The sequence below is a fragment of the Rhagoletis pomonella genome, unplaced genomic scaffold, assembly GCF_013731165.1.
Source record: "Rhagoletis pomonella isolate Grant_MI unplaced genomic scaffold, Rhpom_1.0 Rhpom_scaffold_00006, whole genome shotgun sequence".
Classification (NCBI taxonomy): Eukaryota; Metazoa; Arthropoda; class Insecta; order Diptera; family Tephritidae; genus Rhagoletis; species Rhagoletis pomonella.
Genome location: NW_023458560.1, coordinates 3,976,280 through 3,996,887, shown reverse-complemented (window position 1 = coordinate 3,996,887; position 20,608 = coordinate 3,976,280). Strand labels below are relative to the sequence as shown.

Below are 20,608 nucleotides of genomic sequence, written 5' to 3'. Positions count from 1 at the left end.
GTACCAAGCAGGAAATAAATTGCCAAATGAACTACCAGCGGCAACTGTAGAAGTGATCAGCTGTTTCAAATGTTGCAAGTTTTTTCAAATTTTGCGTTCTCGCAATCCTGTGGATATTTTGTCTCTTTCAGAGCGAATGCTGCTAAATTCTCAGAATTTTTGCTGCTGGATAATTTTGTCCGTTCAATACGAGTACACACACCTATTGTATATTCCTTTTTCGTCTCTTAATCCAAATATCGGTTTGAAAAATTAACGTTTCAATCTAACGGCTATTCCTTGTCAATGATATCCGTACTCTGTTCCATCCCATATTAGTAGTACATAGTTTGTATGTACATATATATGTCCTGGAATTGGACAACTCACTTGAAAATATTTCTTTCATTGTTACTATTTAATGAATATTTAATATTTTTTTTATAAATGTGTAGCTCAATATACATAAGAGGGCTGCATGAATTCATTCAAACTTCTAACCAAACAGAGTATAGTAGATTTGAATATTTTACTTCACATACAAAACACTCAGAGTTTGGAATTTTGTAAGTTATGAATATACATTTTGTTTTAAATTTTCTACCTTTAAATGGAAGAATGTGAATGAATGCATGGAAAACATTCAAATCATTCAAACTCATTTCGGTAAAAGTTTTTTCTACAAACAAGTTTTTTTCGTATGTAATAGGAGCGCAGCAATACATACATACATACATATGTATGTATTTACATATGTGCATAGAAAAAATAGTTTTGGATATTCATACAAAAAATTGTCATTTATTTCAATTCAATTTATTTTCACTTTGTTTGAATATTGTAATGTCGACACATATATCAGAACAGCTATTCACTCAAAATCAAAAAAATTGGAAGCCAAAATCATGCATTTGTTTTGTATATGAATAATTCATAAGCCGTTTTGAATGCATTCATGCAGCCCTCTAATATACATACATTTAATACGACAGGCAATTTTATACACAAAAAAAATCAATATATTACCCAAACCAAGAGCCAAATAAAGTAAAATTGCGTTCTTAATTTTTCTCTCTGACGTCAGGATTTTTTAAATTTTGAAATTCGAAAGATACGAGTAATTCAAAAAATGATTTAAAGAATTCAGTGCGATGTTCTTAAAAACCCAGTATTGGTATCAAATGAAAGAAAAGATTCTGTAGAGTTAAAACATATTACATTTTTTGGTGCGTAAAGGACGGGTAGGTATGGAAAATGCCCTTTTATAATTTTATCCTTGAATATTCTTTAAATTTCGCAATTCTTATTTTCGAAACAATTATCTGTTAAGGACTAACTTTGTTAGCCTAAAAAAACAAAATAGAATAAAGGCGCATTTTTAATTCCTATTCGAACTTGGTACCCATATTTTTGTTTTGCATTGCACTGAATTTTTAAATAAGTTTTGGAATTAACCATATCTTTGAAATTATAGACTTTTTAAAAAAATCACGACGTCAGGAAACTGCCCTGATATATATATATATGCAGTTAACTATATGTAATATGAGGTATACTTTTATAAAAAAATTAAATAGTGAATAAACAAAACAGAATATAGACAAAACTGGCGCTTCTTTTATTTCTGCAACTAGTATTATGAACTTATTTCAACCAGAAAAAAAATTTTTTAACTTAATATTTTTGCATCGAGTTTTTTTCGACATAAGTTAGTTTATGAGATATGTAGACGCTAAAGTATTATTAAATGCATATAAATTTAAATACTGTCGTTTTGTTACTTATTAAATAATTTTCACTTTAAATAAAAAAGTACGAGCCAAGCGTATTTACTTATTATTTATTATATGGTAGGAGACCTGCTCAAACCATATTGATGCAATTCTTTCGTGTTAAGTTTTTCAAAAATAATAAATACATATCATCATTTAAAGTGCAAAACCGCGTATCAACAAAATGCAAAACCGCGTATCAGCAAAATGCAAAACCGCGTATGTGAACTTGTAAAAATTATTTTCTAGAGCGTAAAAACACTCATATTTCAAAATGGTTCTCTTTTTTATAAAGCAATCGCATTTCTGGCTAGTATATTTCAGGACGAATGGATAAGGATTGAGCCAAGAGCTTGTGTGAGCAAATCCAATTTTTAGCAGCCAATGTCAGTTACGCGGTTTTGCAGAATGACGATACGCGGTTTTGTACTTTAAACGACGATATCTAAATCCCGGGACTGATCCCGGGATCCCGGGGCTGAGCCAACTACATCCCGAAAATCCCAGGATCGGTTTAGTACCGGATTCGGTTTTTAGTACCTTTACATACCTTTTTTTGCGACTTTTATTGCCAAAAACTCCTTCCCTGCTCCTACTAATAAATACGTATTTACCAATATTTATTTTCAGTCGAGATCATAACGCCAGAATTAGACGGCACCACGGCCACAGCGAAACCTTACCTGCATGTTGTGGAGCAACCTACCCGGAAGCCTATGCGATTTCGCTATAAATGTGAAGGCCGTACTGCTGGAACCATACCTGGTGAGAATTCCTTTCAAGAGACGAAAACTTTTCCCACTGTTGAGATCGTTGGTTATTGCGGGGAAGCTTTAATTCTCGTGTCGTGCGTCACAAAGGATAAGCCTTATAGACAACACCCTCATCAGCTGGTAGGTAAGAATTGCAAGAGTGGCGTATGCACACGAAACGTTGGCCCCGGTCTGCCATTGCGGGCGGAGTTCAGCAACGTCGGCATACAATGCGTGCGGAAAAAAGAAATTGCTGAATCCTTGGAGGAACGAAAAAAGAAAAAGGTCGATCCGTTTAAGAGTAAGATCCCTAAGATTTTTCGAATCCCAAAAAAATCGAATATTTCAATCATTAATCTTTCCAGCTGGATTTGATCACATTAGCGACCCGAATTCAATTGAACTGAATTCTTTGCGGTTGTGCTTTCAAGGCTTTTTAAAAGGTGCCAATGGCTGGGAGCCACTAAGCCCGGTGGTATCGGAACCACTGTACGACCGAAAAGCAAAAAGTGAATTGGTTATAAGCCGCCTTTGCAGCTGTTCTGCGACAATCGAGGGTGGACAAGAAATAATTTTGCTCTGCTCGAAAGTCAACAAGGATGACATCAAAGTTCGTTTTAAGGCAATCGATAACAATCAAGAAGTGTGGCATGCTTACGCCGATTTCGAACCATCCAATGTACATAAACAGACAGCTATCGCTTTTCGCACACCGCGCTATCCTCAGGCGGATTTGCCAAAAACTGCCAAGGTAAATAAAACCATCTATAGATGCGCATATGTATATCCACTTATCAAAACATAAATTTATTTTCCGATATATAGCCATATATTGAGTTGGAATGCCCAAGCTTGGATAAGAGAAGCGAAGCTTTGGAGTTCGTTTTTCATGACCCAGGTATGCTTTCTTTTGCGAGTATGCGCCGGAAACTTAAGCGAAGGCCTGATGTCGATATATTTCAACATATTTTGTCCATGGATAGCGAGACAACGGCTACGAAATACTCTTGCCCACCCACCGGTGTTGATTTTGACTTCGATGACAATTACACCATATCGACAGAACGTACAGAGAGCACCGTCAGCAAGCAGCATAGTTTAGATACGCTCAATGAAACCGAAAGTATAGCCCGGCGCAATAGAGAAAGTGTGACCGATGACTGTGACATGGACTTCGAATGCACCAATGGCATTGAAGTAGAGTTGGAAGTGCCTGAAATTAAGTACTCAGCGGCGGATGCCGACACACAGACATCCACACCCATGAATGATGTGCTAAGGCATCCATCCTTGGTTGGATCGCGTCCGTTGTCCGCAGTCGATAAGATCACTGAGTGGATGCACTCTAGTGAGTTCGAACGTACGGACAGCCTGACTGTTGAAAACGGTGATACAACTTCGTTGAGTCCAATAACAGTGTACACCAATGTCACCAGTTTATCGACGAACCATACGACCATATCGACCGCCACCGACGAAGACAAGACCTTCACAGACCACATGGAACAAGAGCCTAAGCTCGATGACATGAGCAATGATCTGCAATCTCGACGCGGCACATTTGACAACCCTATGCTACAATGCTTGTCTCTTGGGGGCTCACCCATTGGCGACAATAAATCTGTGGAAACAATGGTTGAGATAATCACCACTATTCCTAAAAATACTAGCACTAGTACATACGCCTCTGTGGATGTAGGTGAAAGCTTCGAAGAGACGTCTACATGTGACAGTTTGCAGATCGCTTTCAGAAATCCGCTCTCAATGCCCAGTGGCGGAAAACAAGCCTCAGAGGTCATCGTCAATGACGAATATGGTTTGGTGGTGTTGAAAAACCCACCTGCCCCAAAAATACGTGTAAATGCCGTCCAAACGCCGCCCTCTCCCCCTTCGCCTCCCCTACCGCTACCACCGCGCACTCCTTCACCCGGCCCAGATCGAAAGCTTCCTCCATTGCCGCCCAAGCGCAAAACTACTCAGGAACTTAATTCAAACTCACCGACCTCTTTCAGCTCCGTAGAACACTCACGCGCCAGTAGTATTTCATCACGTCCCCCATCGCAAATCATTATAATGCGTACACCTGACCAAAGTCCAACTAAACGCCAACCCACACCAAACTCTTCACCCAAGAAACGTCAAGGTTTCTTCTCGCGACTCTTCTCGCGACGCAAAAGTAAAAGTGAAACAAATACTGGTGACAAAACGTTGGCAAGCAAGTCACCGCCGAAATGCTCAACACCCGCTGTTAGTCGCGAACCTAGTATTGGCAATTTTTCGATCAGCGATCCCAATCGATCTTCCCTGCGTTCTGTTAAATCTCTACAACAACCTAACTCCGACTCTTTAGCTCCCTATAACAATATTTCCGTTCAAAACGAAAGCAATAAAAATGGCAAGCCAGTAGGTCGTAGTGTAAGCAGCGTCTCTGGTAAGCGTCCTGCCCATTTGAATGCCGATGTAATACACATACCACTTAAGGGCGAAAACGCTAAGAGTCTGCCCTCCCACGAAGGCAAAGCCTTCACTTTCGGTCAATACTTGGACCGCAGAACGCTTAGTGCGCTTCAACTGGCCGAAATACCCATTTGCGATGGAAACATGGAGCTCGTAGCAATTGCTGATCGGCAGAGCTTAAAAAATTTATGTGAAGGTGAGTTCGGAGTTATCCTCGGTCCAGAAGTAGACTTACAAGAAGCCGAACACTTCGCGCTGTACACAAGCATACCACCCGAACGCCAAATAACTGCCAATAACTCAGAGATCGATTTAAAGCTGTGCGCAGGTGCAGGTACTGTGGACGACGGACAACCATTGCTCACAGGCGACGAAATCGCGCGACGACTAAACGAAGCGAACAGAATGCCAGCCGATTAAAATGGAAATGAAGGAATATTTTTCGTATTAAGTATTTCGAAACTTAGCGATTTTTTGAGTATGCATACATACAAACGAGTATATATGAAAATCGAGTAGTTAAAATATGAAAATTAGTCCGTTATTATATATCTAACAGTATATGCATTGCTACATAAGTTGTCTAATATGTTTCTATTGTAGGTCGTTACAAGGAAGATAGAAAACGTCGGAAGATTAGCGGACAAAGCCTTATAAATCAGATGAACAAAGATTTGGGTTTGAACTTAAATTATCAAGGCATTTGTAAGTTGCATTTGTTTTTTAAAGGGTTTGAAATATAACTACTGCTTGGGTTTAGAGAACAAATGTTTTGCGAAATACATACATACATAATTAGTTGCCTTCCAGATAACTTCGTGTACAAACCTGTAAAACTGTCAAATATCAAAATTACTCTCTTGAAAGAGAGGAGCGAGAGCGAACCAGTAAAAGTCAGCTGGAACGCGAAAAACCACTTTTCCTGTTACTACTTCACGTTTTTTTTAACAAATGTAAGGTCCTTTGCTTTCACCGCGTTCTGTTTTTGTTTAAAAATGCAACCCTGCCTATCGTTTGACACTTTTCATGAACTTGAATTAAGAAAAATTTCGGACTAAAACCTGCAACTTCTGACTGAGAGCGAGTGCAAGTTAATCTCATAAAAGTGCTTTGACTGACAGGTTTTTGGCCCTTTGAACGCATTCCTGTAAAAAAAAAGCCTGCAAATCGTGAATATCGTGAGCATCTGGAACGCAACTAATATTTATCACCATTCACAGTTATAGACATCAGCTGTCATTGTCCCAGAGTGGGTTTCGGTTAACATCCATTTACCCCTCCTGATCATAAGTATTTCAATAGTTTCATACATTCATAAGTATATATGCACATAAACATATACATATGCAGAAATCGCGAATCCAGCTCTGACATAAAATTGCATTACATAAGCTAGAACGGAGTAAAAGTGAAACATGTATACACATATGGGACCATGAAAGCCCTGTAGCCTGACTACATTTTTGTAAAAGTAGAGTTGTTGTCTAAAACGCTTTAATAGAAAGGTGTTTCCTAATATCAGAGTTGTGGATTTTTCATGTTATGTTACAGTATATATGCAGAACCATTTTTTTAGATTTTAGTTACCATATAACTGTTCTAATTTCAAATGTCTTGGTTAATTTGTAGATAGGCTACTCTGGTTCTCTTGGCCTCATATAGTACATACATATAAATAAGAAATAAAAAAATACATTAAACATTTCCCACTATAGGAGAAATAATGTGAATATTTAAATAAAATATTTACCTAGGTAAGTCGATATTTATTGTCTTTTTGCAGAATATCAAAATGAAGAATTCCAACTCTACAAAATAGATCTATGAAAAGCCTTAAAAATAAGTGCGCTTGAGGGGGGGAAAATATAACCTGTGCATATGTATGTATGTTTATCAGCATATGCAGTGGGAAGGTTCTTTATTACCTAAATAATTATTTTGGTGAGATTTGATGGGATGGGCTCCGACCAGTGTGCAAACCCCTTTTTATTTTAGTATGGTAAAATCGGCAAAAAAAAGTGTGGTAAATTTGAAGAAGATGTGGTAGATTTTAAAATTTCTATTTTTATTTGTTATAAATTGTACCTATATGTACCACTGTACTGAAGCCACTTACATTTCAAGCTACTTGAAAACTTACTTGTATTCGACTGGACTTGGTTCGACACAAGCAAGTAAACGCTTCCTTGCTTAAAGATTTTTCGATCTCAACTCATAAACATGCTTGATTTACTTCAAACATAGGGTTGCCAAATTTTTTATGCGCGAAATCAGTACGTTAGACTTCTACTTGCTAAAAAAATCCGTACTTTTCAGTACATTTTTATTCAAAGCAAAATTATGAATGTAAGTATCAGATAATACTTTAAAACGCCAGAGTAGTTGTTTTTAACAATATTTTGGTATATAAATAAAATATAGTTCATAAGAAGAGTGTTATTCATTTTAACATGAGTGTACACATCATTATACACAATATTTTATATTTACGATATTTTGAATATCAATAATGAGATCATTTCCATCTTCAGTATTTAAATAGTCAAAGAATTTTATATTTTTCATTTTAAGATTCCCTTTAATATGAAGTTCGGTTTCTTTCTTCCTTACGCCAGGAAGAAAACTTTATACCAATGTTGATATTTGAGAATTTTAAATTGTACTAAATTAATGAAAAAAGTGTAACTTTTTGAGCTTATTGTACTTTTCGCCATTTCCGTCAATAACAATAAAAAAAAACATTTTTTTTGTCTACTGCAGTGTGCTTATTGTTCAATTCATTGTACAGCTTCAGTTGTTGTAGGCTGAATTTAACGTAACTTATCATTGTGATCTCTTCGTTATATTCCAAATTTATAAAACTACACCCCCCGACAAAATGGTATAGTCACCCGGTTTGGGCTATTTATTTTATTTTTCTCAAATAAATTTTAATTGTTTTTTTTTAGAAAAGTATAGCTTATTGTCTAATAAAAAGAAACCCACATTTCAAAATAAAAAAAAAAAACGAAACGATGTAGCGCATTTTCTTTTATATAAAATAAAATACGAACATTCGTTATATGGAAGAAAGTGAAAAAAATGTTTACCCACAAAATTTCTACAAATTCTGGATTTATTTTTATGGTTTCTGTAAGACAATGAGCTATACTTTTATAAAAATATAATTCAAATTAGTTTGAAAAATAATAAAATAAAATAAATAGCCCAATCCGGGCGACGGTATCACTTTGTCCGTGTTGTTATTCAAATACGAAGGCAATAACGATAAAAAATTAATACAGTAGATAGATCACTGTATATTAATGAAAATAAATCATATAAAATGAGATGACTAGATTTTTTCAATAGTGATATTTCACCCGCCGATGATAAAAAAAATTGCAATCACCATAACGCTCATCACTAATATTGCCATTCACAATCTCGTTTACATTTAAAATTGCAATTCACAATTTCATTTTGAAATATGAAATATAGGTATGTCCTGCTTGAAAATTCCGCTTACGTTCTCCTTCTTCATTTCTCGCAAGCGAGTTGAAATTTGTTGACTGGGCATTTAAAAGCATACTTTTTCACGAAATTCCAAACGCATTCATATTTTAAAATATCTGGAATCCGCCACTCCATTTTATTATTTTGAATAGTCATTAACTCTTTCTAAATTTTTATTTTTTCTTTTTTGAAAATTAATGGTTCCAAACTACTAAAATTACAGACGAAATCAAGCAAGATCTCGCAAACCACCCGGTATGCTAGAAAAAAATATGCTTCGTACTTTTTGCGGTCTGCACGTGCGAGATCTCGCATGAATGTCACGCAAACTCATATATGTAATACTCCTATATTGGCAGTAAGAGCTAGTACCGTCCGAAAACACTACAGTACAGATATATCAATAAGCACGCACGAAAGAAAAGGAACACATACGTTTATAAATAAACATGTACACGACACATTTACAAAACCGGCACTCAAGTACACAATACATTGACAAAAATGGTACTAGACTGTCTCGCTTTGATTTCGGGAATGCTTACACATTGAGAAGTTAGCTTACTGCCAATATAGAAGTATTACATATATGCGCAAACTATATTTTCAAGCAGGTGAAGGCGGACAGTAACTTAAATTTAAAAGGACTCAGAATCAAAGTGCTAGCGGAGATTAGAGCGTTGGATTCAGAAAGCATTTTTGATGTTAAAATTGTACTTAAAATCGGTAAATTGTACTTTTGTACTTTTTAAAACTAATTGTACTGAAAAAAGTACAATCGTACTTCAAATATCAACACTGCTTTATACTAAAGATCCTCTCAGTTGCTTCGTTTGAGTGTGGTATTAAAAAACAAAAACAAAATTACATATTTTTTCAAACTGCGGAAAGGTACCACTATTTAAGGACTCGGATTTCGATACGAGTACTTGTTTTCAGGATTTCATTTTAGTTTCTCACAGCCGCACTCAGAGCCATTTAATGATTACTTAAGGTATTCCGCAGTAACTATTTGAAAAAATTCCCTCTCAGCGTCAGTTAATGATTCGTTAACGTCATTTAATGAACATTAAAGTTAAGTAAAGAAACCTTTACTTAAATTTTTAACGAATGATTTTGAAATTTTTTGTTTGTCTCAATAAATTTCAATTTCGATAACGTTACTTTAACGAGAGATCCGAGTTCAATCCTCGGCAACGGTTTTTTTTTTTTTTTTTTATTAATTTTTTTACCTTACATTTTTAGGTCTTATTGCTTAAAAAATAAATATTTTTTTTATCTTATTTAATGTTTAGAAACTTTATTGATTTTTTTACTTCCATTTTCTAAAATTTTCCTTTTTAAGAGAATAAATTCCACAACTAAAAAAAAGTAAGATTAAAAAAGGGAAAAATTAAATAAAATTAGTGGTTAAAAATTTAACAAGAAAATAAAATAAATAAATAAAGGAAAAAGAAAATGTTCCTGCCCTAGGACTCGAACTCGTATCTCTCGAATGGCACGCTAGTGCTCTGCTTACTCAGCCATTGCGACTGTTGAGGTAGTGCACGCAAAATGATATAAATACTTATTCTTATATTTGATTTCAAACTGAACGATAAAAGTGAGGAAACAGATACGTCTTAGAAACGCGCCCATTATTTAACTGATGCACACAGGTACGCTCGAAGACTATTGTTTAAATCAGGGCTGCTCAAACTTTTTATATTGAAGTGAAATCACAATATATCTACAAAATGTATGTGTTCACTGAGACTTTTCTTTTTGTAATTTAAATAAAGCTAAAGATACAAGTTTATTTTTATTGTACGATTAGTGAATGGAAATTGTTAACAATTAGGGTATTTACATATATCGTCGTTTAAAGTGCAAAACCGCGTATCAACAAAATGCAAAACCGCGTATCAGCAAAATGCAAAACCGAGTATGTGAAGTTTTAGAACTTATTTTCTAGAGGGTAAGAACACACTTTTTTTTAATGGTTCTCTTTTTTATAAAGCAATCGCATTTCTGGCTAGTATATTTCAGGACGAATGGATAAGGATTGAGCCAAGCGCTTGTGTGAGCAAATCCAATTTTCGGCAGCCAATGTCAGTTACGCGGTTTTGCAGAATGACGATACGCGGTTTTGTACTTTAAACGACGATATGTGGAATAATACAGTTCGTTAAGAAATCATAGCGACCTAGTGGCTGAAATGTTTAAGAATTTAGTGGGAGGAATCCTTGCACATATTTACATCATATTTCAAGCTAAATGTTTACTTTTTTATTCGTATCCTTGGGATACTCCTCGCTTATAAAAGTCCCACTTTAAAGCGTTAATAAATGATAGCACCATTGAAGCAATATGCAATAAAATTTAATGAGGGCACCTTAAGTCAAGTGTGGACATGAGAGTGGAGTTTCTCCAAGCTTAATTTATAATTTTATTTTATTTTTTCGCCAAGTTTGTCGGATATTTGTTGACATTTTCCCTCAAAGTAGCGAAATTTCTTTTTTCTGCAATCTGACGTTATAAAAATGTCTGCAATCCTATCAACTTTACGCGATGTGTTGCTCCCAGGGATTTACATTGAATTTTATATCCCCTTTGAGCTTTGCCCTTCCATATGAAACTCAGGCACTTCCATATGAATTGTGTTTATATGACAAGGCATACCACAGGGCGATAACAATTTTTTTTATATTTAAATTGTAAATTTGTATAAGTGCAGTATAGCTTCAGGACAAAACAAAAACAAATGTGCTACAAGTGCTTATGGAGTGAGCAGCTCTGGTTTAAACAAGTAATTTTTTAGCAAAAAACAAAACCGACTTCAATTCGCATGTAAAACCTTAAGATTACCTTTAATTTCTTCATGATCCAATAATCGGATCTAAACCAAATTAGAATTGGACCCAGTGTTGCCAAGTCTTCGGTATGAGAAAACGTCCCTCTTGGTCTGGAAAAACGTCATTTCCTACCCAAAAACGTCTTTTTCAAATGTATGCACACAGAATTGTTCTTATTAAACTTTTATTGTATTTAAAGATACATATCGTCGTTTAAAGTACAAAACCGCGTATCGTCATTCTGCAAAACCGCGTAACTCACATTTGCTGCCAAAAATTGGATTTGCTCACACAAGCTCTTGGCTCAATCCTTAACCATTCGTCCTGAAATATACTAGCCAGAAATGCTATTGCTTTATAAAAAAAGAGGACCATTTTGAAACATGAGTGCTTTTACTCTCTAGAAAATAATTTATGCGACCTCACATACGCGGTTTTGCATTATCTTGAAACGAAGTTTTGCATTTTGGTGATACGCAGTTTTGTAATTTAAACGACGGTATGTACGTAAAGTATATTAAGATGTCGTTTCGACAGAGCACATGTAAAAATTCAAAGTAAACTGGTTTGAGATCGCTAATATAAAAATCATTTTATACATAGGTAAATACATTTAATTTAAACATTTTTAAGATAATTTTTAAATCTAAGTACATACATACATATGCAAAATAATGCATATGTACACATGTATATAAATTCATATATGCAGCTTAGAAAAAATTTTATGAATACATTTCAAAAAACTCAAGCAAACGCTTATTAGGCTTAAAGTTAAAGCGCGAACATTTATTTAATTTCATGAGATCCTGTATAATTAAAATGTCTACTAGCATTTCATTATCAAACGATTACTTTGATTTGAAACTATTTGGTAAACACATTATTTGTGGTACAAATCTTGAAAGAACCTGAAACGCCAAACTCTGTTCGGCTCGCTCTATATTGAAAATTATTTTCCAAAAGTTTTGTATGGTTAATGGTTGGTGGTACTGATATAAGGCCGAAAAATTAATCGAACTCTTCGTTGTTTATACAAACTCTTACAACTAAACTTAATTGTTTTTTATTGGTTAAGTCTATGGATTCGTCTATGAAGTGGGAAAATTTGTTTTCTGCAATAACTTGCATACCTGCTTAAACTGATGACGTCCAAGTACGTTTTTTACCACCGCTGTGGCTTTTGTTCTGCAACAACTCATTCCAACTGTAGTGTTTGAATCCTTGAGACTACCCTGCAAGAACAGTGACAAATCATTTGAGTGGCAAGACTGATAGAGATTTCTGTCACTGGCTACCTACAAGTGTCTATCAAATTCTAAAGGGCAGTGTGAAAAATCTGATGTAAATATTTGTGTACAAATTCTTCCGTCTTCCTCCAACTGATGGCCTTATTTTATGGTTTCTTTTTAACCAACGCAAAATTTGCATATGTGTTGGTAAGATAAATGAGAATTTGTTAGTTTCCATCACACAATTCTTGTAGGGTATGTGCGTGCCTGTTTGCAATTAAGAACCTTTTCACCAATTTACAGGCCTATTCTGCTTGTAACCGAACATTTTGTAACAGGCTAATTTTGTTACCAACAATTGTCACCACTTCTTGCAATCGCAATTCTATTTACCTTGGTAACGTTTTAATTTACTCAGCAATTCAGATATGGAGTTTTGTTGAAATTCTGGTGTTGCATATTTCACGGGGCAATATTTTGTTACCTGCTCATGAGATGGTAACAAAATTTACCGGTTACAAGAGTGTGGAGAATACGAAAAGGGTTTAAAAATTGACAGTAACTTTACTAACCGGTAACAAAATTTTTCTTACCAACGCAGAATAGGCCTGTTAGACTTTAATTGTTACCCAATTTATCATACAAAAATTCAAATTATTAATTGCCAATTAATAATTAATTGGCAATCTATTTGTGTCAGATTCTCTATGCCACCCTGCTAGGTATGTTTAATTTTGACTTGGAGGTATGTTTATTGAACAAAGAGCAATCAGCTGTTTGTTTCTGGTTCTGTTTTACAGCTGATATTCCATCAGGGATGGAAAATTGAATTATAAAATTGTGCCTAATTTACGGAAAACTTTACCTAAAAGTAGATAGATGTATCTAAAAAGTGAATATGTATTTCTATATAAAGAAAAATAGTAGGATAACAATTCCCATCGATGCCATATCACCTTCGGTACTCACATTAAACAGATTTTTGGCTATGAAAAGAATCTCTTCGAGCAGTGCGAGACAAAACTATGTTGTAGAAAAGGTGAGTCACTTTCCTCCCAGTTGTTAGATTTGATTTGTTTTTAAGAAATATGTTCCGTCTATCTGGCGAAATCAACTAGAGTTGCGTTACTTTGACCACCATTCTGTATCATTTGTATGGCTCTTCACAAAGGAAGGAAGCTATTAGACCAGTTGCCCGCACCAGAAAACGCATTTCAATGTCAGTAAAAATAAGAACTGATTTCCTAAGAAACAATTTGGCTACGTTCCAAATGTACCTAAGATTGTTTGTTTTTACCGAATGTACTTTCAAACTAAATAAACTTTTCCATCACTGTAGGTAACCCAACAGCTGATTTCGTATCGCTAATTGGGCAGCTGACGTATGTGTGAACACCAAACTCAATGCCGCAATTTAAAGCTTAATTATCTCAGCTAATTGTCCTGTTTGAACATAGTCTGAAACGCTCTTGTAGACATTTGGTTAGGTGGTCGGTTGTCGAAAATGCTAAATTACGCTCTGCTAAGAAGGAACATAGCAAAATTTCAGCCTTTTTTGCATACATTATACTTTCAATGAAGTCTTGAAAAAATTCGCCTACTCTTTTCTGACTTTTTATACTGCTACAAGTTTTTTTGGTGCTTTTGGGAGCGTGCGTGTTGCAATAGATCAGGCCTTCCTGAGTTGGCTTTTAATGTGAAATTGCAAACATCGCAATAAGCCTCGTAACCTTAAGCGTTTACACAAGCAGCCTTTGAACGCGGGATCCTTAGTACAAGATTTAAAAAAATAATGCGCGTACGCTTGGTTCGTATCATATTTAAGTCACCAGTGTCCAAAGAATAAATATCTTTCGAACCAGCAGCTGCAAAAAGCAAAGCTTGTAAGGATTTATTAAGAAAATAATTCAAAATCAGCTCTACTTACAAGATTTAGTAACAGATGGCCGAAAGTGTGAGCGTAAGTACTTACTCTACAAGCAAATAGTACGCTTTACACTGAATATATTTTGCATAAAGAAAGACTACTGGGAAGGGGAAAAACGTAATTTTTTACACAAAAATCGTCCAAACGTCAACAGGATAAAAAAACGTCCAAATGACGTTAAAAACGTCAACCTGGCAAGGCTGATGGGACCACCTCTGAGGTACCACCTTTCCTTTAAAAAAGAATTATCGAAGTCGGTTATGCTGTAACATACGTACATAAAAAAATATTCCGACGAATAGATAACCTCCTCCTTTTTTTGAAGTCGGTTAAAAATAATAAAAAAAATACGATTTTGGTGTAAAGACGAAGTCGCATTTTAAAATTTGCATGCAATTAAGGTAACTAAAAAATTTGTATTTGAACTCTTCAATAAGTTCATAATAAACTTTATGCAATATAAATTCCTTTGTAGGGCTCTGTACATCTCAATTGTTACAATAACAAGTAATTTTTAAGCAAAAAACACAACCGACTTCAATTCTCATATACAAATTTAGAAGTACTTAGTTAATTTCTTCATGATCCAATGATCGGATCTAAACCAAATTAATATGGGACCTCCTCTGAGGCACCGGAAAAAGAATTATCGAAATCGGTTAATGTGGTATTAATAAGGTAAATTTCTATATATTTTTAATAGCTATATTTTGATATTTCTAATGAAATTTACATAAAAAATGTTTTTTTGACTTCACTTCCTCTTCTTCTGGCGGTTTGAAAGTTTCCACAAGCGACTTCGGGCTAATGAGAAGCAAAAATTACTCTCTCAAAGTGGCTCTCAATAGCCCGAGAAGCAGCCAAAGAAATTCAAATTGGGCACTTGAGGGCACCAGCGAGCGAGCAAAATAACAGACTTATATAATGCTAGCGAGTCAGCTAATATCTGAATATCCATACTATAAACAATATCAGTTTTAATTAACGTAAATGAGAAGAGTATTTACCGTGTATGCAGAAAAATTTAGTTAGCATGGATGCATTTAAAACAGAAATATGAATAACCATAGACGTCAAAGACTTGCGCTCTATTTTTCCCGCTGGTAGTATGTAGTAAAGCCATAAAATTTTATTCAAATTAATTATAAAGGACCCTAACTCTACGCTCGAATATACATACATACATATATAGGTACATACATATGTATATCGAAATAGTTGCTTGTTGATGTTTAAAACAGAACATCCACAGTGATTAGTGACTTATCTTGATTGTTGTTTTTATGAAATATATTTATACATATAAGGAAATAGAAATGTACGTACATACATATGTACATCTGTATTTATATACACGTGTAAACAGACGTTGGGTAATTAAATAATAATGATTTGATTGATGACCAAATACAATTGAATTTAAGTTTTAATTTCACCGTTAGTTTTCGCAGTAAGTTTATTTTCCGTGTTAATCTAGGTGTGCTTCATTATACTTATTCGCTGTAAAATTAACTCGCTAATTTACATTGTGCTGTACATAGTAGTTATATACATTTGCATGTAAATAGATATATGACATATGTATGTTCATATATAGCATATTAGTAAATTTTTATTGGCGTGTCATGTAATTCTTGATTTTCTTTTAATATTAAAGTGTCAGAGCACACATACACATATACACACATATTTGCATATACCTCACATTCTTTAAAAGTGTGTTAACTCAAAATTTTATATTTTTGATATTGATATTTGATATTTGATGTACATATGTATGTATGTACTTATATACCCAAATATGAATAGCTCATATGCATACATACATACATATGTAGTTTTAGTTAATATAAATTTTGATTTAATACAATTGCACATAAATACATATACAACCCAACTATCCCTGCAAAAATTGCGACTAATCCGGGATGACTCCGGGAGCAATAGCAAAGGAACAAGCGACTAATACCACTTTTTTGATCTCTTTCTATGTCCTATGAAGAGATTAATTGTCCCTTTTCATAATGGATCGTTATATAAAACGACTAGTCACTTTCAAAAAAAAATAAAAATTCAAATTTGAGTCAGCTGCTATTCAAACCGGGGTTCTCAGGTTTGTTAAGGGATTGCCTTCTCAACATTCCAAGTCGCACATAAATTTTTGTTGACTAAGTGCGTACATATCATTAAATCGTTAATTGTCCCGTAAAAGACGAGTCGAGGCTAATTGATCTCCAATAATAATAATAGCTAATGCCCACTTGTACATATGTACTCGTCGCGATTTTTTGCAGGGTTATGATTTTTTTAAATAATTAATACATACATATGTATATTGTACTTTGTGGTAGTTAGCATGGTTGGTCTTTTCATTTTATTTCCTTTTATTTTAGTTCTTATTTTATTTTACTATACTTTATTTATTGTTTTATTTCCCATATTGAGTTTTTTCTGTTAATTTAATTTTCTTAAAGCAATGGATAGCGCCTTCAATTTTCCTGTTTTTTCTCCACCTTCGGCGCATCCGACTATCAAGGATGAACCAGGTTAGTCATACAGCAAAGATAGCTTATACAGAAATATACTCAAACATATATAGTAATCGTACTTACATATGTATTTTGGTTTATTTTCTCTTCTGCAGCCGCTTTAGAAATGCCTACAAGTACAGCGGCAATTGGCCAACAGTTTGATACATACCGCAACGCGTATCAATTATCGCCGTTATCGCAGATGTCGCCATTATCACCACAAAATCGCAATGCTACGCCATCACCGATCTCACCGGCCACCAACGGCGCAAATACAGAGCAATTGTGCTCTTTGCTGCAGGGCAGCACTCTTCAGACTGCCACAAATTGCCAAATGCATGAAGTTGTATTTAATCAACAAGAAAATCTAGGATTTGGCTATGAGGCTTCCAGTGTCAATTTCAGTGCCTATAACAACAATAGTAGCACAAGCTACACAACTACAAATAGTTACCTTGGTACTATAAGGAATACCACCAGTGGAGGGTGCTTTGAGCGCATTAATAATGTCAGCGCATGCGCTCCAGCGGCTTACAATGCGCCGATCGTCCAAGTGCCACAGGTACAACATCCGAATCCGATTTCTGAGAAGGAACGGATCGAAAGAATCAAAATGGATCTCATGCAAACACCAATGACGTTAATGCAAACGCCTCCACAGGCAACAACAGTTTCGCCTCCTCCTCTACAGAATGGTTGGCTTGAAAATGCCAATATTGGGTTCTTTCAATAAACTCGAGAGATACTATGGTGGTAATTTCTATATAAAGAACATCGACACATTTTTTTGTTAGTTTTTAAACTTATCGAACAAATATTTAAACATTTTTTGTACCTAAACTTATACAATTTAGATAGTTATTTTTCTGTATAAGCGTAAATATTTGTATTGATGTTCTTAGAAAATAAGATTTTCAAATTAATAAGTAAGTAATGCATATTTTTGCCAATATGTATCGTTAAAATTTATATGGCACATACTCTTATGTATAAGCAACATATGTACATACACGTGTATAAATATATGTATATAGATTTGTTTACATTGTGATAAATATGTACAAACATCATAAAGGTTTGAAACTAAATAAATAAATAAAAAATAAAAAAATTTAAATAAATAAAACGTTAAAATCAAGTAAAAAGCTTCGCTAATTGCCTTTCTCCTTTGCAGAGTTCCGCCAGTTAACACGAGGCAGGGGCGAACGTTGATAGGGATCTTGGGGGTTCAAAGCTTACGAAAGAGTAAAACTAATTGGACTCGAATTGCTTCTTTCATGTTCATGTTTTGCATGTTCAATATCATTTAAAGTTTCAACGTGAACGCGGTATTACTGATGCATATTTTGAGATAAAATTAATTTACCTATTTGGGAGAAAAAGTGTATGTATTTTCAATGTCCGTGAATTACCAAAACAAAAATTGCTACCTACCGAATGCATTCCGTAAAAATAACGAACTTTTTTAAAGCGAAAAATTCTGCCCGCCCGGCTGCCGAGTTGCACAAACTACAGTGCCAACCGAAAATTCTCCTGATGAGTCGGGGTCGTATTTGAGCACAGGCTACATAGGCGCTAGCCTAGAGGCCCGCGTCACAAGAGGGCCCGCGCCACATGAAAAATCAAAAAAAAAAACAGGAAAAATTATAAAATGGTGGAAAACTTGTAAGTATATTTACAATTTCTAAGCAATGTAGGAGGCACTGAAGGAGAGTCAATCAAAAACATGTTTAGTTTAGTTAATTTTTTGCCCTAATCGAAGGAGATTCACATTGTAGTATAACGTAATTTTAGTACTAAATACTAGCTGATTTATTTTATTAAGCAAGGCAGGTAACTGGAGTACGCGTGCCACTGGCACAGCATAGGGATCAGGTTGATACCACTCACTCCGCCGGGCCACAGTTTCGATAGCCTTGATATAAGTCACTGTGATTACAAATCTGAGGTCTTACTTTGGGTAACTTTTGTACTTTCGATGAGTATAAAGGCCCCTCTACATATAACTTTCGCGTCGATTTGGAGTTCGCCTCGCTGGGTAAAACAGTGAATTTGTTAGGTCTGATCATTTGACCAGGGTAGCCCGGTTACCCGGATATTTTACCAGCCGGGTCTACCCGGGCATCGGAAAAAATGTGGGGAAGTAAAATTTAGGCGTAGTTACGATTATAATATACCACACACGAATATACAGAGGAAAATTTATAAGAATCCAGCTACCATATGGTGAAAAATTATATTATACATATCTGGAAATCTTTTACAGATCTTTTTTATATACATATCGGGGACATTTTGCGTACTGGCATATTATTGCCGCCACAAAGCAGCTGCACTGCCAAGTGCGATTTCTATGCCTTCGTTGATAATACTGATATGTGTACATATGAGTAAATAGTTATTCATAACAAAACAAACGGTTTAAATAACTAATTTACTTACTAAAATCGAGAAAATCATGGAATTTATAGTGCAACTCGCACAAAATCTACTTTTTATTTAGGTATAACTTCTTGAGCGGCCAATATTAAAGATTAGGGGTTTCAGACGTTATTTGTAGGTTCTGAGGAATAAAATGACAGGTATTAAACAAATGTGCCAGTTACAAAATGCGAGAAAAGAAGCTCTTCACAACTGTAAATGAATTTCGCGTAGTTTATAAAAAGCGAGAATTTTCTTGTGGTAGTCGTTGAGCGGTCATACTATGTTACATTTGTGGGTATAAAGTATTCCTCTTTACTTCTTCAGAAGAAGAATCCGAGTTTAAAGGACAATATACTACGTGTCACTGCTGAAATATCTTCTTGAGAAGACGCCTGATCAGTGCTTTATTTTTTTTACCTAATAATGGGTTTTCATTGAGCACAACCAACCAAAGGCAAACAAATTCATAAGTCCTGGTGTAATATTATATGTTTGTGTATTTGGGTCTATGTAAAAAATGCTCACCCCTAAATATTTTTTTATTGGTCAGTACTGGATAATCCTTACTAATATAAACTTAAATGGTTTGTTTGTTACGCTCTGACGCTTTAACTACTCAACCTATCATTAAAAAATTTCGAACTCTGGTCATTTGGCCCAACTTAAATTATAGGATAGCCTTTATCTCAATTAGCCAAAGCGACGTTGCACCTCCATACAAAAGGAATTTTTCATACTGCATACCTCTGGAAGTATTTCTGGTAGAGTACTGGAACTTGGCATGGAGATATATGAAGTCAACACTATACTTACGGTGACCATATTTATGGCAGCGGAATACGGGACAAAAAATAATTTTGCCAATTTTTTCCACAAAAGCTAGAGGATTCTAGCTAGAGGCTAGAGGACCTCTTTCAATGATCCTAGATTTATTAGCCCGGAAACACCATATTTATATAACATATGTTTTTCATATCTTTTGTGAAACCAGAACATAAATAGTGAGTTGTATTATCTTACATTTGTATAACATGTTTCAATAACTTTGTAGTTTGTGCTGGGGATTTTTTCCCTGAAAATTTGGTACAAACATTTCTAGGCAGAGAAACATTATGGCTGCGTTTCTTTATACATTCCGGATAAACCCATTTCACAACCAGAATGAACAGAATGCCATTGAAATATACGTTTACATATCATCAGGA

General features: G+C 34.8%; 2 protein-coding genes across 5 annotated transcripts in view; both read left to right on the top strand.

Annotated features, from left to right (window-relative positions):
* The window catches only part of LOC118740313 (embryonic polarity protein dorsal), a 139,468-nt gene extending 133,999 nt beyond the window's left edge, over positions 1-5,469 (top strand). For all 4 annotated transcript variants that reach the window (XM_036471799.1, XM_036471797.1, XM_036471798.1 and 1 more), the window contains 3 exons: positions 2,382-2,804; positions 2,869-3,254; positions 3,329-5,469. In XM_036471799.1, the coding sequence (XP_036327692.1) occupies positions 2,382-2,804; positions 2,869-3,254; positions 3,329-5,380 (2,861 nt within the window). In that variant the 3' untranslated portion in view covers positions 5,381-5,469. The remainder of the gene's footprint in view (positions 1-2,381; positions 2,805-2,868; positions 3,255-3,328) is intronic.
* LOC118740314 lies at positions 5,349-18,049 on the top strand. The gene is made up of 4 exons (XM_036471801.1): positions 5,349-5,438; positions 5,564-5,665; positions 16,923-16,994; positions 17,093-18,049. Exons 2-4 carry the CDS (start codon positions 5,623-5,625, stop codon positions 17,710-17,712), a joined length of 735 nt encoding a protein of 244 aa, XP_036327694.1. The 5' UTR covers positions 5,349-5,438; positions 5,564-5,622; the 3' UTR covers positions 17,713-18,049.
* The last annotated feature ends 2,559 nt before the right edge of the window (positions 18,050-20,608 follow it).